General features: G+C 60.3%; 1 protein-coding gene across 2 annotated transcripts; it reads left to right on the forward strand.

Moving 5' to 3' along the window:
* The first annotated feature begins 480 nt into the window (after positions 1–480).
* Positions 481–22228, forward strand: POLD1 (DNA polymerase delta 1, catalytic subunit). 2 transcript variants are annotated; one of them, XR_009596381.1, is made up of 29 exons: positions 481–534; positions 1397–1543; positions 2247–2421; positions 6892–7091; positions 7454–7567; positions 9474–9620; positions 9708–9833; positions 9928–10096; positions 10172–10253; positions 10338–10467; positions 10923–11089; positions 11385–11489; positions 13221–13361; positions 13441–13551; positions 14261–14452; positions 14550–14638; positions 14722–14838; positions 15020–15133; positions 15431–15578; positions 17881–17976; positions 18093–18230; positions 19171–19346; positions 19546–19698; positions 19842–19944; positions 20660–20800; positions 20881–20994; positions 21299–21351; positions 21432–21529; positions 22040–22228. XR_009596381.1 is itself a non-coding variant. In XM_060398788.1 (29 exons), the coding sequence occupies exons 3-29, from the start codon at positions 2264–2266 to the stop codon at positions 22143–22145; spliced, it is 3480 nt and encodes a 1159-aa protein (XP_060254771.1). In that variant the 5' UTR covers positions 481–534; positions 1397–1543; positions 2247–2263; the 3' UTR covers positions 22146–22228. The 2 variants fall into 2 exon arrangements, 1 of the variants encoding a protein (XP_060254771.1); XM_060398788.1 differs by having other exon boundaries at positions 20660–20792.
* The last annotated feature ends 807 nt before the right edge of the window (positions 22229–23035 follow it).

Genomic DNA, 23035 nt, shown 5'->3' on the forward strand with positions numbered 1-23035 from the left:
GATGGGGAAGCTGAGGCCGCGCGAGACAGGAGAACCAACCTGGCCAGGATCTGAGCGCGCATGGGCCAGCCTCTATCGGGAGGGAAAAGGTCAGGCTGCGGACTGGAGGAGGAACACTGCCCAGGCGGTCCTCCCGACAAGGCCTTGGCCAGGAAGCGGCTGGGGTGGAGGGTGCGCGCCCAGCACCTTAGAGCCGGCAGGGTCGAACGGAGGGCCGGCGCCCAGAGCCGCTGCGCGTGCGCAGAGAACACTGGGTCTCAACCCGCCGGTGAGGAAGGGGGCGTAGCTTCGAGCCACAAACGTCAGAGGGGGCGTGGCTTGGCGAGGATACATCCGCAAGGGGACTAGACCACCGTCCAAGTTGGAAGGAGGGGGCGTGGCCTGTGCCCCAGAGAGGGGGAAGAGGGCGTGGCCTCCCATATTTGGGTGGGAGGGGCGTGGCCCGGCTCTGCGCGCCGCACTTCTGGGCCTGCGCGCGCCGGAGTCAGGGGTCACGGCGGCGTGGGCTGTGGCGGGAAACACTGTTTGAAGCGGGTGAGTTACGGGAGAAGGGGATTTGCAGGGGACTTTGCCTGGCCGGGAAGGAGGCTTGGGGAGCCGAGTCCGTGGGCCTGAGAGAGGGTTGTGAGAGCTCGCGTGGGGCATGGCGGCGGGAGGGATCCCCTTGGTTAGGGGGCGCGCGCAGGAGGGGCAGAGGCCAGTGGCCGTGGGCGCGTACGCGGGGGCAGATGACAGGGTGGGGGCGTCCCCTCGGCCTGCGGGGGGCGCTGGCGCTGGGCGCCGAGGACGAGGGGGACGCACACTGGGGAGTCTTGGGAGCAACGGGTCCCGGAGGCATTGGGTTCTCGATGGTGCACGTGAGGGCATGGTGTCATCTTTTATTCTCTAGATACTGAGTACACTGTGCCCAGCACTGCCCTAGGGTTCGAGGCTACAACCCAAATAAGTCAGAGAAAGCCTCTTTCTCAGGGGCAGACCGAGAGTAGACAAGTAGTAAGTAATGACGACAAACCAATGTTGTCAGCTTGTGATTCGTTACCCCAAGGAAAGTGAAACAAGAGTAGCCTGCTTTTTTATTTCTGGAGTGAACAGGAGTAGTCCCTCTGGGGAAGTGACATTTGAGAGAGAAGTGAGCCCCGGAAAAAATGTTCTGGACGTGGGGTGGATGGGCTGGCCATCCAGTAAAAAGACCTTGAAGTAGGAAGGGGCTTGGCTTCCTTGTAACTTGTAGGGAAGAGTGAGGCTGGAGACATGGTAGGGAACCAGATCCTATAGGGCTTTGTACATCTCAGTGTTCCCTTTAACGTTTACTGTAAGTTCAGTAGGGAGCTGGGGAGGTTTTGAGCATCACAGCGTCTTGATCCTCCCCTGAGCTTTAAAAAATCTCTGACTGCAGATTGAAGATGGGGTTGTAGCAGGAGTGAGAGTGGAAGGAGGAGAGGCCAGTTGGAGGCAAGGGGGAATGCTAGGCGGCTCAGCCTGCAGTGCAAGTGGGGAGAATCCATCAGGCGGAGGTGGTTTCTGGAGTGTGAACGCGCACAAGGTGAGTGTAGGGAAGGGGGGAGCCCAGGATCACAGGGCTTGTGGTTCGAGCAGTAGGCTGGAGACGGGGAGCTGAGGGGGGGCAGGTTTGGGGGTGCCACCCTGAGGGCAGAGCTTAGGTGGTGCAAGTGGGCAGGGTGATGGCAGTGTGTCAGGTTCACGGCCACACCCACTCCAGGAACCTCTTGTTGCCTTTTCTCCCCCTCCTTCCTGCACCTCCCCACCCAGGCTGTTCCTGCCCTACTCAGGGCCTTTGCTGGGCACTGGGGAGCTAGTGATAATTCCGTTTGGTTGGAAGAAGGACAGGAATCTCAAGCCAGAGCTCTCTGAACTAAAAAGAGGCGGCACTAGTCTTTGGGAGCTAACAGAAGAAAATGAGGGTTCAAGGTGGACTCATGGCGTTGGTGACACCAGAGAAGGGTCTAAACCGACACAACTTGAAGTGGCCTGCATCGCAGGCTCTCTGCTAGGTGATGCTGGGGACCCAGACTGGAGCCAGCCCCTGACCCCTGTGTTTTGAGGACCTCTCAGTTGGAAGTTGTCACAGCTTGTGCAGTAATGGAAATGCCCCCAAGATGCTGTGGGAGCCCCTAGGGGGCCGCTGATCAGTGAGGAGGAACTGAACCAGAACTGAGTTTCAGAGGGTGTAGAGGAGTTAGGTGGCCAAGAAAAAGGAAGATTTCATCCCGAAAACTTCTCCCAAGACCAGGCCCCATGCTGGATGATCCCGGGGACCCAGAGCAGCCTCAGCCCTGCCCCGCCATCAAGAGTTCCCTGTCTGGTGAGGGAGCCAGACACAAGCCCAGGTGATCCACAGCCCAGGACGAGGGCAGCAGGAGTCACGAGGCCCAGAGGGGGGACCTGGCCAAAGCCTGAAAGGTGTGGAGTTTTCAGGGGGGGCGGGAGTGAATAGATCCATTTGTCGTTATTTAATCGATCCTTTGACAGATGTGTGTGAGCCAGGATACAGGGTGAGCAAGCAGATGAGTCTGTCCTGTCTCCCCTGCTGGGCAGAGGGCAGTTCACCCCCATATCGCTCCTGGCACCCCCAGAGGCCGACAGTCTGGCGCACTGATCACCCGTGGGGCCCTGGAGCCAGTCTGCTTGGGTTGGAACCCGGGCTCTGCCCCTCTGAGCTCGTTGTGTCACCTCAGGCTTGAAGGTGGCTTCACGTCTCTGGGCCTCCATGCCAGTCACTGTGTTGGAGAGTTAATAGCAGCACCTGCCTCAGAAGCTTTGGTGAAAATTTTGAGTTCCTTCCTTGGTGCTGCATTCAGAACGTATTCGGAGAAGGCAAAGGCAACCCACTCCAGCGTTCTTGCTTGGAGAATCCCAGGGACGGAGGATCCTGATAGGCTGCCGTCTATGGGGTCGCACAGATTCGGACACGACTGAAGCGACTTAGCAGCAGCAGCAGCACTTATTTATTGGGTGTGTACTCGGCTTCAGCCTCTCTCCTGGGGACATGAGATGTAGCGGGAAACAGAAGGTGAAATCCCGGCTTTGGCAGTATTTCCATTCTCCTTGCAGACAGTAAACAAAACGAATAGGCAGTAGTGCTCAGGCTTGAGCAGCTTCGGAGGCCCTGGAGGGCTCGATCCTACGCGGGGGGCTGGGCCCACCTCCAGAGGCCCTGACTCAGTAGGTCTGGGGTGGGGCCTGAAGGCTTCCATTCCCACCAGTTCCCACCAGAAGCTGCAGGTGCAGGGCGCCACACTTGGAGAACTCTGAACGATCTGATACAGCACAGCAGACAGCGAGAGGCCAGCAAGAAAAATAAAGCTAGGGAAGGAGTTGGAGAGTGTCAGGAGGGGCAGCGGGGCTGTCTTTTCAAATTTTTCTGTATCTGTTTTCTGGTCGCGCCTTGGCCTGTGGGAGTTCCCTGGCCAGGAATCGAACCCATCCCCCCTGCCGTAGAAGTGCAGAGTCTAACCACTGGACTGCTGGGGAGGCCCCAGGGGCTGTATTTTGAAGCCGGCCTCACTGGGAAGGTGAAATTGGAACAAAAACCTGAAGGCGGGGAGGAGAGAGCCATGGGGATGTCTGGAAAAGAGCATTTGGTTGGGCAGCAAGAACAGCTTGTGAAAAGGTCTGGGGTAGGAGCAAGCCTGGAGTGTTTGAGGAACAGAGAGGAGGCAAGTGGCTGGAGTGAGCAAGGGAGAGAGGGCGGAGGTGGTATCCCTGAAAGAGTAGGTGGGGGCAGTTGTGCAGGGCCTTGTGGGCCACAATGAGGACTTTTAACTGTGCATGAGGCAAGAGCCAGGGACAGGCTCTGAGCAGAGCAGGGGTGGGACGATCTGACATAAAGTCTCTTTGGTTGCTGAGTGGAGAAAACACTGAGGGGGGCCAGGTGGAAGGAGGGCGGGGCCAGGTGGAAGGAGGGAGATGACAGGCGGGCAAGGCTATTCATTCAGCAGATACTCCTCGGGTGTCCTCTATGGGCCAGACACTGTTACTGACACCCGTGATTCTTCAGTGAAGGAGACTGCATCCCAGGCCGAGCTGAGCTTATTTTCCAGCAGGGGGAGCCAGACAAACAGCAATGCACAAAATAGAGGCCAACGATCTTAGGGAGCTGGGGCGGGGCCTGTCCATTGAAAGGGAGAGCTGATAAATAAATTTGCTGATGCAGTGAGCGTGTGGTCTGAAGGGAAGAGAGAAGTTGGGGTGACTCCAAGGTTGTCGACCTGCCGGGAGTTGTACTGAATCAGGGGAGACTGTGGGGTGCGAGGAGCAGGTTTGGGGGGAGATCAGGAGCCTGGCTTTGGAGTCTGGGGTGCCTGAAGGGACGTCGCCACAGTGGGCACTCAGATCTGTCAGCCTGGAGTCCCGGCTGAGGTCTGTGTGGGAGACACAAAAGCTAAGAGATGGCATTTAAAGCCATCCCCTGGTGGTTAAGATTCCACTCTTAGTTGTGGGTTCGATCCCAGGTCAGGGGACTAAGATCCATATGCTTAGTGGTGTAGCAAAAAAAAAAAGCGGTGAGGTTGGGTGGGATGGGATGACAACCTCCAGGGAGTGTGTCAGAGAGAAACGGGTGTGTGACTAGAGCAGGCACTCGTTGTGGTTAATGCTGGATTCACTTGCTGTTCAGTATTTGCTGCTGAAGCACCCAGAAAGGTGCCAAGCTCTGCCCTGCACTCCTGCGAGGGGGACACCCAGGGACCCTCCCTTCTCATGCTGGCTTGCCTGACAGCACCTGGGATAGGAGACTAGTCCAGGACCCTAGGTTTTGCTCCGGTGACAGCTGCCCACCCATCGTACCCCCTGGCCACAGCCCAGTGACCCAGGGCAGCCGGTTGGCCCTCTCCTTCCTCCCCCTGACAAGCCAGGTCTGCCACTCCGTGGGGCTCCTGGCAACCCCTGAGCTTCCTCTGCCTCACCTGGGCATTTCCCCCAGGTCCTAACTCTCTGCATCCCTCTGGCTACTCGCATGGCCGGAGCAAAGGCCTCTAGGCTCATTCCTTATTCTGAGATCAGACCACGTATCTGCACAGTTACACGCGGAGGGCACAGGAAGTACTCAGGCGTAAAAAGGAATGAAGCCCAGATCCGTGCTAGAACGGGGGTGGACCTTGAAAACATTCTCAGGGAAAGAAGCCATACACAGGATTCCATTTCTAGGAAATGCGCAGAATAGGCCGATCCATCTAGACAAAGCAGATCAGTGGTGCTCTGGGGGAGGGCGGGAGAGGCACTGAGTGGAGAGGGTCTTTTTTGTGTGATGACAGTGTTCTAAGATGGACTGTGGTCAAGGTTGCCCAAGTTCTGAATATACTGAAAACCACTGAACTGTACACTTAAAATGTACATGAATCGTATGGTATGTGAATGAGATCTTGGTCAAACTATCTCCCCACCCCAGCCCCCCAGAAAGCCAATGTTGCCAGTTTATTACCTATCCTGCCACAATTATGCGTGAAAAAGCAACATCTTTAGATATATTTTCCCATCAGCTTGGATAAATGTTATTTTTCTTTTATGTGTTTCTCTCCAGCTTTTTCTTTTTTCAGCCCCAACTCACGGCCCCAACTATGGATCATAGTTTCTGACCAGAGATTGAACCCATGCCCCCTGCAATCCCTTCCTTTAACTTTTAATTAAAAAATTCCAAGCCTGCAGAGACATCCCAAGACAAGTACAACGAACACCCACAAACCCTTTCCTGGATTTGTCAGTTGTGAAAGTGCTGCCTCACTTTGCTTTATCTTGATGCACATACCCTTTTTTTTTTTCGCTGAACTGTGTACGGGTTGTAGCCATCATGATACTACAGGATAATGAGCATCAGGCCATTCTCTATGAAACGATACTGTTATCTCAGACAGTTATTCAGTTTGTGCAGTTCCAGCGACAGCCTTCAGAGCTATTTCCACTTTTTAAATCCAAGATCTGACCTGGGATCACACTAGTGATCCCACTAGTGAGTCGTCTAGTTGTCATGATGACATAGTCTCTCCTTTAATCTAAAACAGTTTCCTGATCTTTTTTCCTCCCCCTTCATGACTTGGACATTTTTTGAAGATTCCATCTCGCAGGCCAGTCTTTACTTTGGTTTGATTATTTCCTACTGATTAGAGTCAGGGTAAACATTTTCGTTTTCTTAGAATTTTTTTTTTTTTTCTTAATACAAAAGCTCTCTTAAGTACACCATTCTGTACTTTGCTTTCTCTACCTAACAATGGGTCTTTGAGAGTCCTCTGTCAGTTCATAGAGAGCTTCCTCATTCCTTTATATAGCTGCATAATATTCCAGGGGACAGAATTCTTGTAACTTATTTAAACAGTTCCCCAGGGGAGGACATTTAGGTGGTTTCCAGTCTTTTGGGACTGCAAACAATGCTGCCGGAAATAACCTTGTAAATGCAGTTTTTCATTAGGTGATAGTATATCTGTAGCATAAGCCCCTGGATGTGGAACTGCAGCCTCCCCACTTTTTATGCTTTCACTTGAGGTGCAATTTACACGTGGTAAAACGCGCAGGTCTCAAGTGTACAGCTGGCCATACCGTACACTTCCACCACCCTGCAGAACAACCTCATGCCCCTTCCCAGTCAGTCTCCCCCACCCCAGCAGCAGCCACTAGCTAGACTTTTAGCATCATGGATGAGCATAGTCTATTTTTTTTTTTTTTAAATTTTTTGGCTGTACGGGACAGCTTGTGGGATCTTAGTTCTCCGACCAGGGATTGAACCCCCACCCTTAGCCGTGCAAGTGTGGCGTCCTAACCACTGGACTGCTAGGGAATTCCCTACTCTGGAGATTTTTTCAAAGGTTCACGGTCATAGTGGGTTTATGGGAGGCCATGGAGAAGACAGCAACCCTCCCCTCACCCCGGCTCGCCCCACAGGATGGATGGTAAGCGGCGACCAGGCCCGGGGCCTGGGGTGCCCCCAAAGCGGGCCCGCGGGGGCCTCTGGGATGAGGATGAGGCGTACCGGCCCTCGCAGTTCGAGGAGGAGCTGGCGCTGATGGAGGAGATGGAAGCAGAGCGCAGGCTGCAGGAGCAGGAGGAGGAGGCGCTGCAGTCGGCCCTGGAGGGGGCGGACGGTGAGACTCGGGGCAGGGGCCCCTCTGCGCCCCAGCCCCATGGGTCCCCACTCCTGTTGCGTCTCGGAACCCTGGAGCTGACCTATAACCTTTAACTCTCAGCCCCTGGCTGCTTCGAGCTCTGCAAAGGGCTGAACTTTGGCTGTCAGCGGGCCACCTGTTTCCTGTTGCTTCTAACCTTGACCCTTGACCCCTCTATCCCTCTGGAGTGTCCTGCCTGATCCAGACCACCGCCTCCACCTGACTTTCTTTCCCAAATGGGATGCTGCTTGAGGGGACAGGAGCAGAGGCGGGAAGGCAGTTACTTGTTTCCAAAGCAGGACCACGACTCCATGGAGCCCCGCTTCCCTCCCCCCATCCAGGGCAATTCTCCCTGACGGCCTCAGATGCCCGCTGGCTTCGGCCCGCCCCGCCCCCCTTGGACCCTCAGACGGAGCCCCTCATCTTCCAGCAGTTGGAGATCGACCATTATGTGGGTAAGCTTGGGGATCAGAGGCCTGGTGCATGGGAGGAGGGGCCGGGTCAGCTGCTCTGGCTCTGTGGGAAGAGAGGGACACAGAGGGTCCCCGCCCAGGGCTCTGAGAGGGAGGGACAAGTGGGGGCGGGGAGGGGGGCCGTCCTGGAGGAGGTGTCTTCTGACTGAGGCCTGAAGGGGCTGGCTCCTCGCAGAAGGGAGAGGCATGTGGTGTAGTTGCCATTCATTCATCCCATCAGTCGGAAACAACCAAGCATCTGCACTGAGGCAGGCCCTGTACCAGGCAGACCAGGTCCCTGCTCCCCGAGGCTCACGTTCTAGAAGGAGAGGCAGAACAAGAAAGGAAGTGGAACACTGGCGGTGGCGAGGGTCACAGAGGAGCGTCAAGTAGGGAGGGGGTGCTGGACCTCGCCTCTTGGAGCTTCGGGAAGGCCCCTCTGAGGAGGTGATGAGGAGTCGTGGGGTTGTCTGGGAAAGCGGGACTCTGGGCAGAGGACCCCAAGGAGGGAGCAGGGCTGATACGTTTAAGGAGCAGCCAGGAGGCCAGTGAGGCAGTGAGGAGCCAGTGAGGACCTTAGCGCTCCGCTCTGAGTGAGCCGGCCTGTCCTTGGCAATGGGGAGACCCCGTCCAAGCTCCAGGGGCACTCACTAGTGGTAAAGAACCCACCTGCCAATGCACGAGATGCAGGTTTGATCCCTAGGTCCGGAAGAACCCCTGGAGAAGGGATGGCAACCCACTCCAGTATTCGTGCCTGGGAAATCCCATGGACAGAGGAGCCTGGCGGGCTACAGTCCACGGGGTCGCAAAGAGTCAGACACGACTGGGCAACTGAACACGCAGCACACATGCACGTCCAGGCTCCTCCTTGCATTTCGAAGGCTCCCCTGAGCGAGAAAGTAAAGACAGGCTACAGGTGGGGAGGAAGCGTTTGCCCTCTGTATGTCTGACAGAGGACTGGTGCTGCAAAAGAAGATTCAGAAAGAGTTCAAAAGTGGACAGAAATCTTGGACAATTCACTAGAGGATCTACAGTGGCAAATGTGCACGTGAGGTGATCCTCTGTGTCGTCGGCTGTCGGGTGAATGTGAATGACAGCCACCGTGAGACACACACCTGTGAGAGAGGCTAAAGTGAAATACACAGACACCACCAAGTGCGGGCGAGGATGTGGAGTGTCGGGAACCCGTGCTCAGTGAGGCCGTGGCTGATGCAACCGCTCTGGGAAGCAGCCTGGAAGAATCTTACAGGGTTCAACCTAGCCTTTTACAGTTTTTCCGGTGGTAATTAAGTTTTTGGTTTTTGCCCTGAGCTTTATTGAGAGATCAGACTTAAACCTATTCTTACCATAGGGCCTGGCAATTCTGCCTGAAAGATATTTACCCGAGAGAAGCAAACACCTCCATTCAGACAACAACCATGGATGTTGATAGCTCTTTTCTGGACCACCCAAAACTGGGAGCACCTCACACGCCCTGTGGCAGGTGGATGGATGACACACCATGCAGTGCTTCTCTGTGATAAAGGGAACAAATTGCTGACAAGCTTGACGTGGACGGGTGCCCAAGACGCCAGCCCGGGTGCAAGAAGCCGGGCCGGGAGGGCTACGAACTGAATGACTCCCTTCTGTGGACGGTCTCAAAAAGGCAAAATCAGGACAATGAGGAACAGACCAATGGTGCTGGGGGGCGGGCTGGAGGCGAGTGTGCTCACCAAGGAGCAGCTCGAGGGAGCTGTTTGAGTGACGGGACTGCCTTGTACCCCAGTTTTGGCGGTGGTTACACGAATCTACCCCAGCGTTAAAGCTCATGACGCTGCCCACGCAAAGTTGATTCCACTTTTGAAAGGGAAACACGTTTGGGGGGTCTGAGGTGGCAGCCCCTGCTTACCTGTGTTCCCCCCTCCCCTAGGCCCAGCGCGGCCCCTGCCTGGGGCGCCCCCGCCATCCCAGGGCTCGGTTCCCATCCTCCGCGCCTTCGGGGTCACCGACGAGGGGGTCTCTGTCTGCTGTCACATCCATGGCTTTGCACCCTACTTCTACACCCCAGCACCCCCCGGTGAGTGACCCCAACCCAGAAGACCCCTCCTCGCCCCAGCCACCCAGGGATCCCCCTGCACATCTGACCGGCCCTTTCATACCCCAGGTTTCGGACCTGAGCACCTGAGTGAGCTGCAGCGGGAACTGAGTGCAGCCATTAGCCGGGACCAGCGCGGGGGCAAGGAGCTCACTGGGCCGGCTGTGCTGGCAGTGGAGCTGTGTTCCCGGGAGAGTGAGCGCCACCCTAGGGGTCCCAGAGGTTGGGGGTGGAGGTCCTGGGCCGGCAGGGGTTCCCTTGGGCCGATGCCAGCCCCCTCTGCCCGCAGGCATGTTCGGGTACCATGGGCACGGCCCCTCCCCGTTTCTTCGTATCACCCTGGCACTGCCCCGCCTCATGGCACCCGCCCGCCGCCTCCTGGAGCAGGGGATCCGCCTGGCCGGCTTGGGCACCCCCAGCTTTGCGCCCTACGAGGCCAACGTTGACTTTGAGATCCGGTATGTCCTCCGTCTCACTTCTCCCACCTTGCCCCCTCTACCTGCCTCTGCCCACTGACCCTCATCCCCTTGAAGGTTCATGGTGGACACGGACATCGTGGGCTGCAACTGGCTGGAGCTCCCAGCTGGGAAATACATCCTGAGGCCAGAGGGGAAGGTATGGGGGTCTCCGGAGCTGAGTTTGGGCCGAGGGGACACAGAGCCGGGACCCTGTAACCGCTGACCCACTTCTTCCCCGTAGGCCACGCTGTGTCAGCTGGAGGCCGACGTGCTCTGGTCAGACGTGATCAGCCACCCGCCGGAAGGAGAGTGGCAGCGAATCGCCCCTCTGCGCGTGCTCAGCTTCGACATCGAGTGTGCTGGCCGCAAAGGTCTGTCCCTGGGACCTGGGGTCCTCCCTCCCTCCTTCCCTACGTCAGTGATGGGCCCATCTCACCCCAGGAGTCCCTGCGCTTCTTGAGCTCACTCAGGGAGAAGGGAGTAAACACACGAGCAGATGCAACGCAAAGGAGGGCGGTGGCAGAGAGGGACGGGGCCGCGGGGCAGGGGAGGCTTCCAGGGTGAGGGGACAGGCCTTGTGAAGAGGGATGGGTGGGGTATGGGGGTGGGGAGAGCAGCCAGTGCAGAGGCCCTGGGGCAGGACCGGCTCAATCTGTGAGGGCTGGGAGAAGCGGGCAGAGTGGGAGCCTGGGTGGATCCTGCAGGGTCTGCGGGCGGTGGGGACGCTGTCGGTCAGGCCTGGTCGGATGCAGAGGTGCGCCCACCCAGTGAGTCACGAGGGAGCGTCAGGAGTCAGTACCCTGCCTCCCTCCTCCCGCCCATGCAGGCATCTTCCCGGAGCCCGAGCGGGACCCCGTGATCCAGATCTGCTCACTGGGCCTGCGCTGGGGCGAGCCGGAGCCCTTCCTGCGCCTGGCACTCACCCTGCGGCCCTGCGCCCCCATCCTGGGCGCCAAGGTGCAGAGCTACGAGCGGGAGGAGGACCTGCTCCAGGTGGCTCTCGTTCCATGCCCCGTCTCATGCCCCGTCTCATTTTCCTCAGCTCCCCCTGCCCCCACCCCTCCCCACCACACACACACACGCCCCCCCCCCCCAAGGCTGTTTCTTGAGCCATTTCCCGCTCTGGATTCCTTATTTTCAGAGGCACCTGCCCAGTCTTCCTTCCACTGGTGGGAGGGCTCTAGGGCTGCTCCTGGGGGCTTCCAGAATGTCCCAGGACTGGGGAGGACCCACGGCGGGGGGTTGACCAGAATGTCACCCTGGATGACCCTGCGTGCTCCCACTTCAGGCCTGGTCGACCTTCATCCGCATCATGGATCCCGACGTGATTACCGGCTACAACATCCAGAACTTTGACCTTCCCTACCTCATCTCCCGGGCCCAGACCCTCAAGGTACGGCAGGTCAGGGGGAAGCTGCCCTGACACCCCACTGGGGGCTCAGGCTGTGGGCCACTGCCCAGCGGCTCCAGAGGCCTCCTGGAAACCCTGGCTCTGGCCTCGTCCCTGGCCTGCTGAAAGCCCAGGAGGTTCCTGTGGCTTTTGCAGAGGTGAGGAAGCATTCGTGGTTAAGTAAGCAAAGGCTCACGTGGGACTGCCTGGACGTCCAGTGGTTAAGCGTCTGCGCTTCCCCGGCAGTGGGTGTGGGTTCAATACGTGGTCAGGGGACGAGGATCCCTCCTGCTGGGTGGTGCGGCCAAAAAAAGAAGAGCAAAGGCTTGGGTATTTGGAAGGGCAGACCGAAGCACGAGCGCAGTGCCTTGTTCTCTAGGCTTTAAAATATGTCAACAAAAACTAAGGAAAAAAGGAAGTTGGTGGCAAAACCTTGATGCTTGAACCTGGTGTGGGCATGGGGCCGTGTGGCTCTGCGGGGTCCGAAGCTCACAGTCACGTGTGGTCTCTCAGTCTGGAGGCTGGAAGGCCAGTCAGGGTGTCAGAGGGTTGGTTTCTTGTGAGGCCTCTCTCCTAGCTTCCTGTCGCCTCAGACATTGTGGGGTGTACCTGGCGCTCTCCCCTCTGTGCGCCAGTGTCCCCTTTTTTTAAAGACCACAGTCACATTGGATCAGGGCCACCCTAATGACCTCATCTTAACTTGCTCACCAACAAAGACTCAGTTTCCAAATGAGGTCACATTTGGAGGTCCAGGAGTTACAACTTCAACATCTTTTAGGCAAACACGCTTCAGCTCTTAACAGGTGCATTGTGCTGTTCAGTTGCTCAGTCGTGTCTGACTCTTTGCGACCCCATGGACTGTAGCACTCCAGGCTTCCCTGTCCTTCCCCATCTCCCGGAGTGTGCGCAAAACTCAGTGTCTGCTGAGTCAGTGATGCCATCCAACCATCTCATCCTCTGTCACCCCCCTTCTCCTCCTGCCCTCAATCTTTCTCAGCATCAGGGTGTTTTCCAGTAAGTCGGCTCTTCACATCAGGTGGCCAAATTATTGGAATTTCATCTTAAGCATCAGTCCTTCCAATGGATGTTCAGGGTTGATTTCTTGTTTTCTTCCTTTTCTATACATTTGGCCAGTTTCATAATGGAAAGAGCAAACAACCACACTCAGGGCTCCCCAGCAGCTCCAGGGAGAAGCCCACCCCCGTCAGCGTGGTGTTTATACTCCAGCCTCCGCTCCCTTGCCTTGCCCTCCGCCCGCAGTTCCACCGCTCCCCAGTTCCCCAGCTCAGGCCTGTCCTCCATGCCTGGTCCCCCCTGTTTGCTGTCTCTGGTACAGACCTAGCTCTCCACGCCGGCCCCTGCTTGTGCCTGCAGCTGGTCAACCCCCAGGCCCCCCCCACTGTGCACCCGCTGCTGCCCCGGCAAGCTCAGCACTGTCCCCAAGTCTGTTCCTCCTGCGCCTCCCCATCTGGGTGCAGCCCCCCAGCCCCTGGGCGCCATCCTTGCCCCTTCACCCCCATGGTCCCAGGCCCCTGACTCTTTCTGTCCAGCCTCCAGTTCGTGCCTGCCTGTCCCTGAGGGTCCTTCTGTCCCAGAGCTGCCCTAGTCCACAGGGCTCTCAGCAGACAGAGGGCAGCACCGCAGCGGGTATTGTGGGTGTTGTGGTCACTGCTCCTGTGGCTCAGCCCTGCAGATCCCCCCAGCCTCCGCCCGTCCTGTGTGCTGTGCCCCCAGGTGCCAAGCTTCCCCTTGCTGGGCCGTGTGATCGGCCTCCGCTCCAACATCCGGGACTCGTCCTTCCAGTCCAGGCAGACCGGCCGGCGGGACAGCAAGGTGGTCAGCATGGTGGGCCGCGTGCAGATGGACATGCTGCAGGTACGGCCGGGCCGGGAGGGGCTGCCCTCGCGGGGCCACTTCCCCAGGGCCGCCGCCCAACCTGCCCCGCCCGCCGCAGGTGCTTCTGCGGGAGTACAAGCTCCGGTCCTACACGCTCAATGCCGTGAGCTTCCACTTCCTGGGCGAGCAGAAGGAGGACGTGCAGCACAGCATCATCACAGACCTGCAGGTGCGGGTGCCCCTGACCCCGCCTCCCAAGCCCTCAGACCCCGCCTCCCAAGCCCTCAGGCCCCGCCTCCCAAGCCCTCAGGCCCCGCCTCCCATCCCCTCAGACCACGCCTCCCGTCCTCAGACCGCGCCTCCTGAGCCCTCAGACTCCGCCTCCCGTCCCCTCAGACCCCGCCTCCCGTCCCCTCAGACCCCGCCTCCCAAGCCCTCACACCCCTCTTCCCAAGCCCTCACACCCCGCCTCCCTTCCCCTCAGACCCCGCCTCCCGTCCCCTCAGGACCCGCCTCCCAAGCCCTCAGGACCCGCCTCCCGTCCCCTCAGACCCTGCCTCCCAAGCCCTCAGGCCCCGCCTCCCAAGCCCTCAGGCCCCGCCTCCTGTCCCCTCAGACCGCGCCTCCTGAGCCCTCAGACTCCGCCTCCCGTCCCCTCAGACCCCGCCTCCCGCCCCCTCAGACTCCGCCCCTCAACTCCCGCTTACCTTCCCGCTCTTGGACATCCTGTGCCTGTTCTCCTGACCTTTCCCTTCACCTCTTGCCCTTGACCTCTGACCTCCCGCCGCAGATGGGAACTGTATCCTTAGCCATTCCTGTGACCTCTGGCATGGTGACCTCTGTTCCACTGCCCTGCCCTTCCTAGTCCACACTAGTCTCAGACCGCACCCTGCTCCCTTCCACCCTGTCGCCCCCCTGACCCCTGTCCCTGTCCCCAGAACGGAAACGACCAGACGCGCCGCCGCCTGGCCGTGTACTGCCTCAAGGACGCCTTCCTGCCCCTGCGGCTGCTGGAGCGGCTCATGGTGCTGGTGAACGCCATGGAGATGGCGCGTGTCACCGGCGTGCCCCTCGGCTACCTGCTCAGCCGCGGCCAGCAGGTCAAGGTCGTGTCCCAGCTGCTGCGACAGGTCAGCAGGCAGAGCCTGGGGCGGTCAGGCCACCGCACTCCCCACCGAGGGGCCCTCCTCACCCCCTACACTTGGGTCCCGCCTTCTCCCTTCCCAGGCCATGCGCCAGGGGCTGCTGATGCCCGTGGTGAAGACGGAGGGCGGTGAGGACTATACCGGGGCCACGGTCATCGAGCCACTGAAAGGGTGAGAACCGCCGAGGGAGCAGCAGGCCACGGGTAATGGGTGCGAGGGGGTGCCCGGCCCTGACTCTCCTCCCGTGCCCCCAGGTACTATGACGTCCCCATCGCCACCCTGGACTTCTCCTCGCTGTACCCGTCCATCATGATGGCCCACAACCTGTGCTACACCACGCTCCTGCGGCCCGGGGCCGCCCAGAAACTAGGGTACAGCGCCTCACTCACCACGTGTACCCTGAGACTGCCCCGGGACCGGCCAGAGGGGCCAGAGACCCAGAGCTAGCGGGGAGGGGAGGGGACTGGCAAGAGGTAGGGGCGTCCTGAGGGATGAAGAGGAGGAGCCATGGTGGGGGATGGCCAGGCGTCACCCTCACCATCTCTCATCCAGCCTGACCGAGGATCAGTTCATCAAGACACCCACGGGGGACGAGTTTGTGAAGACATCGGTGCGGAAGGGGCTGCTCCCCCAGATCCTAGAAAACCTGCTCAGCGCCCGGAAGAGGTGGGCCCTTGAGCTCTCCCCGCCCACCCTGCTCTGAGCTTGTTGAAGTGGCCTGGAGTCCCTGTCCCTCAGCAGTGCATGTCGCTGCAGCTGCGCCTCAGCTGGAACCAGTCACCCACTGCGGGCAGCTTCCGCCAGCCCCTCTGCCAGGCAACCCCATACAGTGTGCGGCCTGCACGACTGCAGGTGGCACCCCTTTTCAGAAGGGCACCCTGACCCAGCCCTCTCATCTCCCCCTGAGGCCTGGGATGCCCCTCAAGTGGCCTTTGGTCCCCACGTTCTCCTTTCTTTTCCCAGGGCCAAGGCCGAGCTGGCCAAGGAGACAGACCCCCTACGGCGACAAGTGTTGGACGGGCGCCAGCTGGCGCTGAAAGTGAGTGCTAACTCTGTGTACGGCTTCACTGGCGCCCAGGTGGGTAGGCTGCCGTGCCTGGAAATCTCACAGGTGAGTGCACAGCGGCAGGTGGAGGGCAGACACCCCCTCTTGGGGAGAATCAGGGCTCAGTGTGGTGGAGGTCAGGGCCGGGATAGCCCCAACCCACCGGCCTTTTGGAGAGTGGATGCCCACGTGATTGGTTCAGCAGAACACTTGCTGACCGTTCACTGTGGGCTGGGCCCTGCGCTTCGTGGGTCCAGCCGGTGACACCAGGTGAGAGTGCCTGTCCTAGTGTCCAGCCTTGCGGGGACACCGATGGCGACAGGAGTAAATGTGTACAGGAGGGCAGTTGGGGAGGGAGGAGCGGGGTGGGGCAGGGCAGGGCCGGCAGAGGCCGAGGAATGGAGGGAGGGGCCCAGTCTAGCTTGCTCTTTCCACCTGTCCCTCAGTCACTTGGCAGCCTCGTGTTCCTGGCAGTTGCCACCTCCTGCGCTGGTCTCCATCGGGGTGGCAGAGTAGAGAGCACCTTCCCTTTCCCCTCCTGATGGGAGAACAGGGCCGTGTCTCTGTCAGGGGCCTTGAGCCACACTGTATCCCCTTGCCCTCTGGAGGGACTGGAGGCTGAGTAACTAAGGTCAGTCACATGGTGCGCCAGGCACCTGACTCCAATAAAAACCCAGACCACCGAGGCTGGGGGTCACCCAGCAGCGCGGTCAGGTGCGGGCATTTGACTTTACGTCCTCAGTCACCGTCTGGACAGGTGCAGGTCCCCCGTCCTGGGCCTGAGTGAGGACCCCGGTGAGGACACTCCGCTGGCACGGACACTGCTCTGCTCTGAGAGGAAACGTGGGCAGATGTGCCCACAGCAGCATCCTGTGGGGCTGTTTACTGCTCAGAGAGAAAAACAGACCCGTGGCAAGACCACAGCAGGCCTGACTCTCTGAGGTTCTGCCGAGCTGGGATCAGGTGTAGTTCAGGGGCCCCCAAGCCCACCCTCAGATCCAGTGATGCACTAGAAGGATTCAGAACTCAGAAAAGCTGTTATACTCATGGTTATGATTTATTACAGTGAAAGGATAGGGGTTAAAAGCAGCCAAGGGAAAGGCACATGGGGCAGAGTCCAGGGGAGACCAGGTGGAAGCTTCCACTTGCCTTTCCCAGGGGAGTCCTGCAGACAGCTCTCCTTCCTCCCCGCATTGACGTACATGTGGTACTGCCCATCAAGGAAGTTCACCCGAGCCTTGGTGGCCTGGGTTTTTATTGAGGGTCAGGTGCACAGAGTACACCATGTGACTGACCTCAGTTACTCAGTCTCCAGTCCCTCCAGAGGTCAAGGTGATACGGTGTGGCCTAAGGCCCCCACCATAAATCACATTAGATCACTTGGTGTGACCCAACGTCCCAGATGAACAAAGACATTTGTCAGGCAGGACATGCCAAGGGCTTCGAGGTTCCCTCCCAAGAGCCAGCCATTTGGGCGAGGCTAATCTCTGTGGTGGATCACTCTTACCGCTCTTTCTGGCCCTTGCTAGTCCCCGGGGCCTCTCCCAACCTCCTCGGTGGAAAGCAGTGGATGCTTGGGCATCGGGTTGCAGCTCCCAAGGGGAGGCCAGGCAGGAGGGTGTGGCTGGGCCTTTCCCCTGGCACTTCCTCATCGCTGCTGCCGCTTCCTGGCCCTGCCTCTCGTCACTTTCCTCTCAGCCCCTTCTCTCTGTCTCAGTTATGACTGTTTTTTAGCATCTTTTCCTAGTCTGTCTCTTAAGCTTATGAAGGCCAGAGGGTGGAAGAAAAAAGAGTACCGAGTCATTTCAGAAAACAGGTAGAAAAAGGAACATCGAATGGTGAAACAAATAGAAGACAGCTGGATGGTAGATTTAAGCGCAGATATAATCAGTAATTACACTAAACATAAATGGCCTAAATGCTCCAGTTAAACACAAAGGTTTTCTGGCTGGGTCCAGGCAAAAACAGAAGTCACGTGTGTTTCTCCTTAGTGTGTCCCTCCTCCTCCCCCAAATTCAGTTTCCGTATTTGGAAAGGAGTGGTCTCCCCCTGGCCCTGGTACAGCCCCCTGTCTTTGAGGGGTGGACATTTCTGATTGCCCAAGGATGGGGGAATGGGACCAGGAATATCACCAGATGTCTCAGCACCTCTGTGGAGAGACACACTGAGCTGATGGCCTCTTCTGGCACTGGCCTTTCCGCCACTGTTTGCTGCTGTCAGGCCCTCATGTACGGACCTCCATGCAGGAACAGCTCAGTAGCCCATTTTACATATTTGGAAGCTGAGACCCAGAGAGACAGTGGCTTACCCATGCTCATACCTGGCCCCTGCAAACGGCCCTCACTCTGTGTGATTCTCTCCCCAACAGAGCGTCACCGGGTTTGGGCGCCAGATGATTGAGAAGACAAAGCAGCTCGTGGAGACCAAGTACACGGTGGAGAACGGCTACAGCACCAGCGCCAAGGTCAGGGGCCTCCTGCCTGCCTGCTGCTGCCTGAGACGGGCCTGGGGCTGGCGTGGGAAGTGTGGGGGCCGCCCAGCATCTCCCCGCCCCTCCGGGTCACACGCGCCCCTCCCCAGGTGGTGTATGGTGACACAGACTCGGTCATGTGCCGCTTCGGCGTCTCCTCCGTGGCTGAGGCGATGGCTTTGGGACGGGAGGCTGCAGACTGGGTGTCCGGCCACTTCCCCTCGCCCATCCGGCTAGAGTTTGAGAAAGTAAGCGGGAGGCCCCCAGTGCTTGGAGTGGACAGATGTGAGTCTTGCCACTTTTGGGGGAGGGTCTCTGAGTCTCGGGATGTCTGTGTTTGTGTGGGGTTCTCCTGCTGTGTCAGCGTCTGGGCATCCTATGGTCCTCAGGTCTCCATTTCCGGGCACCCTGAACTGGGTGTCCCATTCTTTGAGTTCATAAGCCCCACTTTTGAGGTATTGTGTTTGCTGCCTAGGTCCTCCTGAATTCAGAACTTTGATTTTAGAAACCTCCACAGCTTTGGGCTTTGCTGTGAAAGACAGTGTTTGTTTCCTAAAGATGCTATGAGTCTTGGAGCATCTCTGGTTTTTAGGTCTTGGAGGGGCAGCCCTGTCCATTGGGGGCCTCCTGACCAGGAGATTCCTGGTTTGGGGCGCTGCTTTCCAGTTCTCCCAGAGTGCGACAGGCTTGGGTCTGGGAGCCCTCACGTCATACATTGAAAGCTGGGGTCAGGCCTTGGGGTACACTTGCTCTCAGATTTGGAGCCTGTCCATCTGGGGAGGTCCCTGGCTCAGGGCTCACTCCCTGCTAGTCTCCTCTTTTTGAGGGGGTTCTGACTGTCTCCCCTGTCTGCCTCCGGTCTGTTTCAGGCCTCCATTTGGGGCCCTCCAGACCAGCAGCAGCAGCAGACTTCATCTCAGTGTCTGGATCTTGGGTTTTAGGGTCTAGGTTTATTCCAGTCCATTTCGGATTTGGGGAAGGTCCCTGGAATGCTGAGGTTCCCCCCCAGCTACCCCCTCCACACAGCCTCTAGAGCTGAGATGCTGGGGTCTTAGGGTCCATCTTCCCCAGTGACCCAATCACACATCCCCGGGACCATCCCTGACTGTCTCGTTTCTGGGGGAGTCTCAGGATGGGGCGACGGCGCCCACAGCCCCAGGGGCTCAGCCTGCGGCGGCTTTCCCCCAGGTCTACTTCCCCTACCTGCTCATCAGCAAGAAGCGGTACGCGGGCCTGCTCTTCTCCTCCCGGCCCGACGCCCACGACCGCATGGACTGCAAGGGCCTGGAGGCTGTGCGCAGGGACAACTGCCCCCTGGTGGCCAACCTCGTCACCGCCTCGCTGCGCCGCCTGCTCATCGACCGGTGCGTGGGGACCTCCACCCGGCCCCGAGCCCCTCCTCCCCTGGGGACACAGGTGTCAGGCCCAGCCCTTCAGTGGCGGCGCTGTGGAAAGAGTGTGGGGTCGGGCAGCTGCGGGTTCCGGCCCGTTTCTGCCCCCTGGCAGGGCCCCTCCCCACCCCTGGCGCGCACCCCGACTCCCCTGACGGCCGCCCCTCTGCAGAGACCCCGCGGGCGCCGTGGCGCATGCACAGGACGTCATCTCCGACCTGCTGTGTAATCGCATTGACATCTCGCAGCTGGTCATTACCAAGGAGCTGACCCGCGCCGCCGCCGACTACGCGGGCAAGCAGGCCCACGTGGAGCTGGCCGAGAGGTGCGCCCAGCCGGGGAGGGGGCGGGAGCGGCCAGAAATAGCCCCTCACCCGCCAGCTGGGCCCGCCACTTCCTAGCCCGCCGGCCCGCCCCCGCCGGGGCCACCTGCCCTCACCCGGGCCCGCCGCCTTGGTCTCCCCGCAGGATGAGGAAGCGGGACCCCGGGAGCGCGCCCAGCCTGGGCGACCGCGTCCCCTACGTGATCATCAGCGCTGCCAAGGGCGTGGCCGCCTACATGAAGTCCGAGGTCAGGCCCACCTGGGCTTCGCGCTCCGCCCAGCTCTCCGTGCTCTCACTTCTGCTTTCCAGGCAGGGTGGGAGGGTGTTGCTCTCCGCGGGCCCGCAGGGACCTTGAGAACCGCCCCCAACACACCCCTGGGAGTTGGCTCCGTGATGCTTTGCTCTCAGGCTTCCCCGCACCCTCTGGAAGGCCCCTCCCCCCCGCTATTTGGACCCCTCCTGGAGGAGGCGCAGCCCCCCTGCACACAGCGAGAGTGCCTGTCACACCGTCTGTTTCTGAGGCTCTGGCTTCTTGGTCCCTGCTCTCCAGCTTGTCCTTCCCTGGGATTCACACCCTCCTGCATTCTACCTGGATGTCTAGTGACCCCTGACCCCACAACCCCCTCTAGTCCCCAGTTCCTGCCCCATCACCTTAGATCTGGGCTTCCCGCCTCCAGCTCCATCTTCCTGCTTCCTGCCCCCACTGTGCTCTCTGACCCTTTAGTGGCGACCTGAGGGCTTCAACCTGTGGGTCACAGAGACTGTGACCAGGGACCCCCCCCATGACCTCTGACCCCATCCTAGCCTGGGCTAGCGACTGCCACTCAGCATTACCCACACTCATGACTGAAGGACCCCCCCCCCCCCGCAACCTCTGCGACTCCAGGGACCCCGGTGCCTCAGCCCCTCCCAGGCCCCTCCACTCCGTCCCCTGGTGTGACGGTGCCCTGCTCTGCCCGCAGGACCCCCTGTTCGTACTGGAGCACAGCCTGCCCATTGACACGCAGTACTACCTGGAGCAGCAGCTCGCCAAGCCGCTCCTGCGCATCTTCGAGCCCATCCTGGGCGAGGGCCGTGCGGAGGCTGTGCTGCTGCGTACGGGGGTGGGGTGGGGGACCCCGGGCGGGTGGGGGGACGGGGGTCAGGGTCGGGCACCCGGCCCACCGCCTGCCCTCACCTGCAGGTGGGGACCACACTCGCTGCAAGACGGTGCTCACGGGCAAGGTGGGCGGCCTGCTGGCCTTCGCCAAACGCCGGAGCTGCTGCGTTGGCTGCCGCACTGTCCTCAGCCACCAGGGTGAGCGCGGGACCCCGGCTCCCGGCCCTCCCGCCTCCGCCATCGCCCGGGGGCCCGGGTGCCAGCCCCGAGGGCCGGTGTGGCCCCTGGGTGGGGCTCCCGTCTGCAGGCGCCCCTAGGAGGGTCCCAGGCCCCCTACCCCGGGAGTTCCCCAGGGAGTTTTCTCCACACACTCGCTCCCTTGTTCTCTCATCTTGGGGACTTTCAGAAGCCGGGATGGGCAGCGGGCGGAGATGGGGCGGCCCAGGCCCTGGCTCAGCCCCAGCTCCCCTGTGCTGACCGGCCCCCCCTCCCCTCATCCCAGGAGCCGTGTGCAAGTTCTGCCAGCCCCGGGAGTCGGAGCTGTACCAGAAGGAGGTGAGGGGATAGGGGAGGCGGGCCGGGCAGCTGGGGGTCGGGCAGGGCTAGGCCGTCCGCTCAGCCCCTGCTGCCCTCAGGTGTCCCACCTGAGCGCCCTGGAGGAGCGCTTCTCACGCCTGTGGACGCAGTGCCAGCGCTGCCAGGGCAGCCTGCACGAGGACGTCATCTGCACCAGGTGGGCGGCCGGCTGGGCCAGGGCAGCCCCCAGGGTCCCCCCCACACATCCCCCTCCGGCTGTGAGGGTCTCCCCGACCCACAGTGTCCCAGCCTGCACAACAGGCCGGTACACCGGTCCTGGCCTCCCTGGGGTGGGGCTGGGGGGCTGCTGAGCGGGGAGGGCCGGGCACCCAGTATCTGCCCGAGAAATGGCCATGCACACGCACACACCATCACACAGAAGCACACACAGGGTCTCGGCCCCCTCCCCCAGGGCGGGCTGGGCTTTCCCCAGGGAATGGGTGGGCGGGGCGGGTTCCCACGCCAGGTGCCAGGTGCCAGGTGATATACAGCCGGTGGCCCAGCGCCCGCTCGAGCACCCGCTGTTACCAGCTTCCCCCCCCCCACCCGGGGCCCGCTGAGCAAACAGCTCCTGGTGGGCGGGCGCCGGGTGGGCAGCACACAGGGGCCAAAGTCCTGGGAACAGCCCCTGCCCCACTGTGGGCGCTGACCGCCGCCTGGCCCGCAGCCGGGACTGTCCCATCTTCTACATGCGCAAGAAGGTGCGGAAGGACCTGGAGGACCAGGAGCGGCTGCTGCGGCGCTTCGGGCCCCCCGGCCCCGAGGCCTGGTGACCTCTGACTTCAGCGGACTTCCCACCTTGGGGGGGCGGGGGGACAGGCGGGGAATTAATAAAACTCAGGCCTTTTGTTCCGTGGTATCTTGTGGTCTCTGGGGGGTCGTGGTCCACCGTCACGAGCCCTGGCCCAGGTGGCCTCGCTTCACTTAGTGGGATGCCCCGACCCCCAGGAGCTCCCATGGGCCTCTTCACCCTTCCTTGCGAGACCCCTGGGCTGGATCAGGTCTCCCCACCCCTCCTGAGCAGCCCCCCAGGCCCCAGCCAGCAGAGCCTCTGGGCCCCGCCTTCCAGGTGCTGACCTGCTTCCTCCACGCCTGGGGCAGCCCCCAGCAGGAGGCTCCCGCTCCCCGGAACAACCAGGGGACCCCCCTCTCAGGTCACACACCCACAGTGTTTCCACCTCAGGGTCCCCACCGGCTTCAGGACTGAGTTTCTTCCTCAGGGACCCCTGCTGAATTCACGTTCACTCTGGGAGCCCCCACTCCCCTGCCTCTGACACCCGAGTGTTCTCACCTGTTATCGTTCTGTGCGTGCCCCCCAGAAACCCACTCCCCCTGGCTCCTCCGTCCAGAGACACCCCACACACATGCCCCCTGAACACAAGACCCCTTGACTTTTTTACTTTCTCAGGGTCCTGCCAAAGCCAATGCTTCTCCCATCTCCACTCTTCAGGGCCAGCCCCCCCACCCCAACCCTGGGGATCCCCAAATCCAGGCAGCCCCTGGGCCCACCCTCCTTGCCACGTGACCAAGGGGTTGTGCAATCCAGCCCCCTCCCCGACCCCCTCCCTGAGGGGATTTTCGAGGAGGGCTGAGCTCACAGCCAGCCGGCACCCCTGCCCCCCCCACCCCGGGGGCTGGGCCAAGGTATAAATACGGGTGGTGG

The sequence above is a fragment of the Ovis aries genome, chromosome 14 (genome assembly GCF_016772045.2).
Source record: "Ovis aries strain OAR_USU_Benz2616 breed Rambouillet chromosome 14, ARS-UI_Ramb_v3.0, whole genome shotgun sequence".
NCBI lineage: Eukaryota > Metazoa > Chordata > Mammalia > Artiodactyla > Bovidae > Ovis > Ovis aries.

Coding starts and splice junctions, on each gene's coding strand:
- POLD1 (XM_060398788.1), top strand. CDS start 2,264: ATGATCCCGGGGACCCAGAGCAGCCTCAGCCCTGCCCCGCCATCAAGA. Junction 2,422..6,891: donor ACCTGGCCAAAGCCTGAAAG/GTGTGGAGTTTT, acceptor CTCGCCCCACAG/GATGGATGGTAAGCGGCGAC. Junction 17,977..18,092: donor GCTACAGCACCAGCGCCAAG/GTCAGGGGCCTC, acceptor GCCCCTCCCCAG/GTGGTGTATGGTGACACAGA.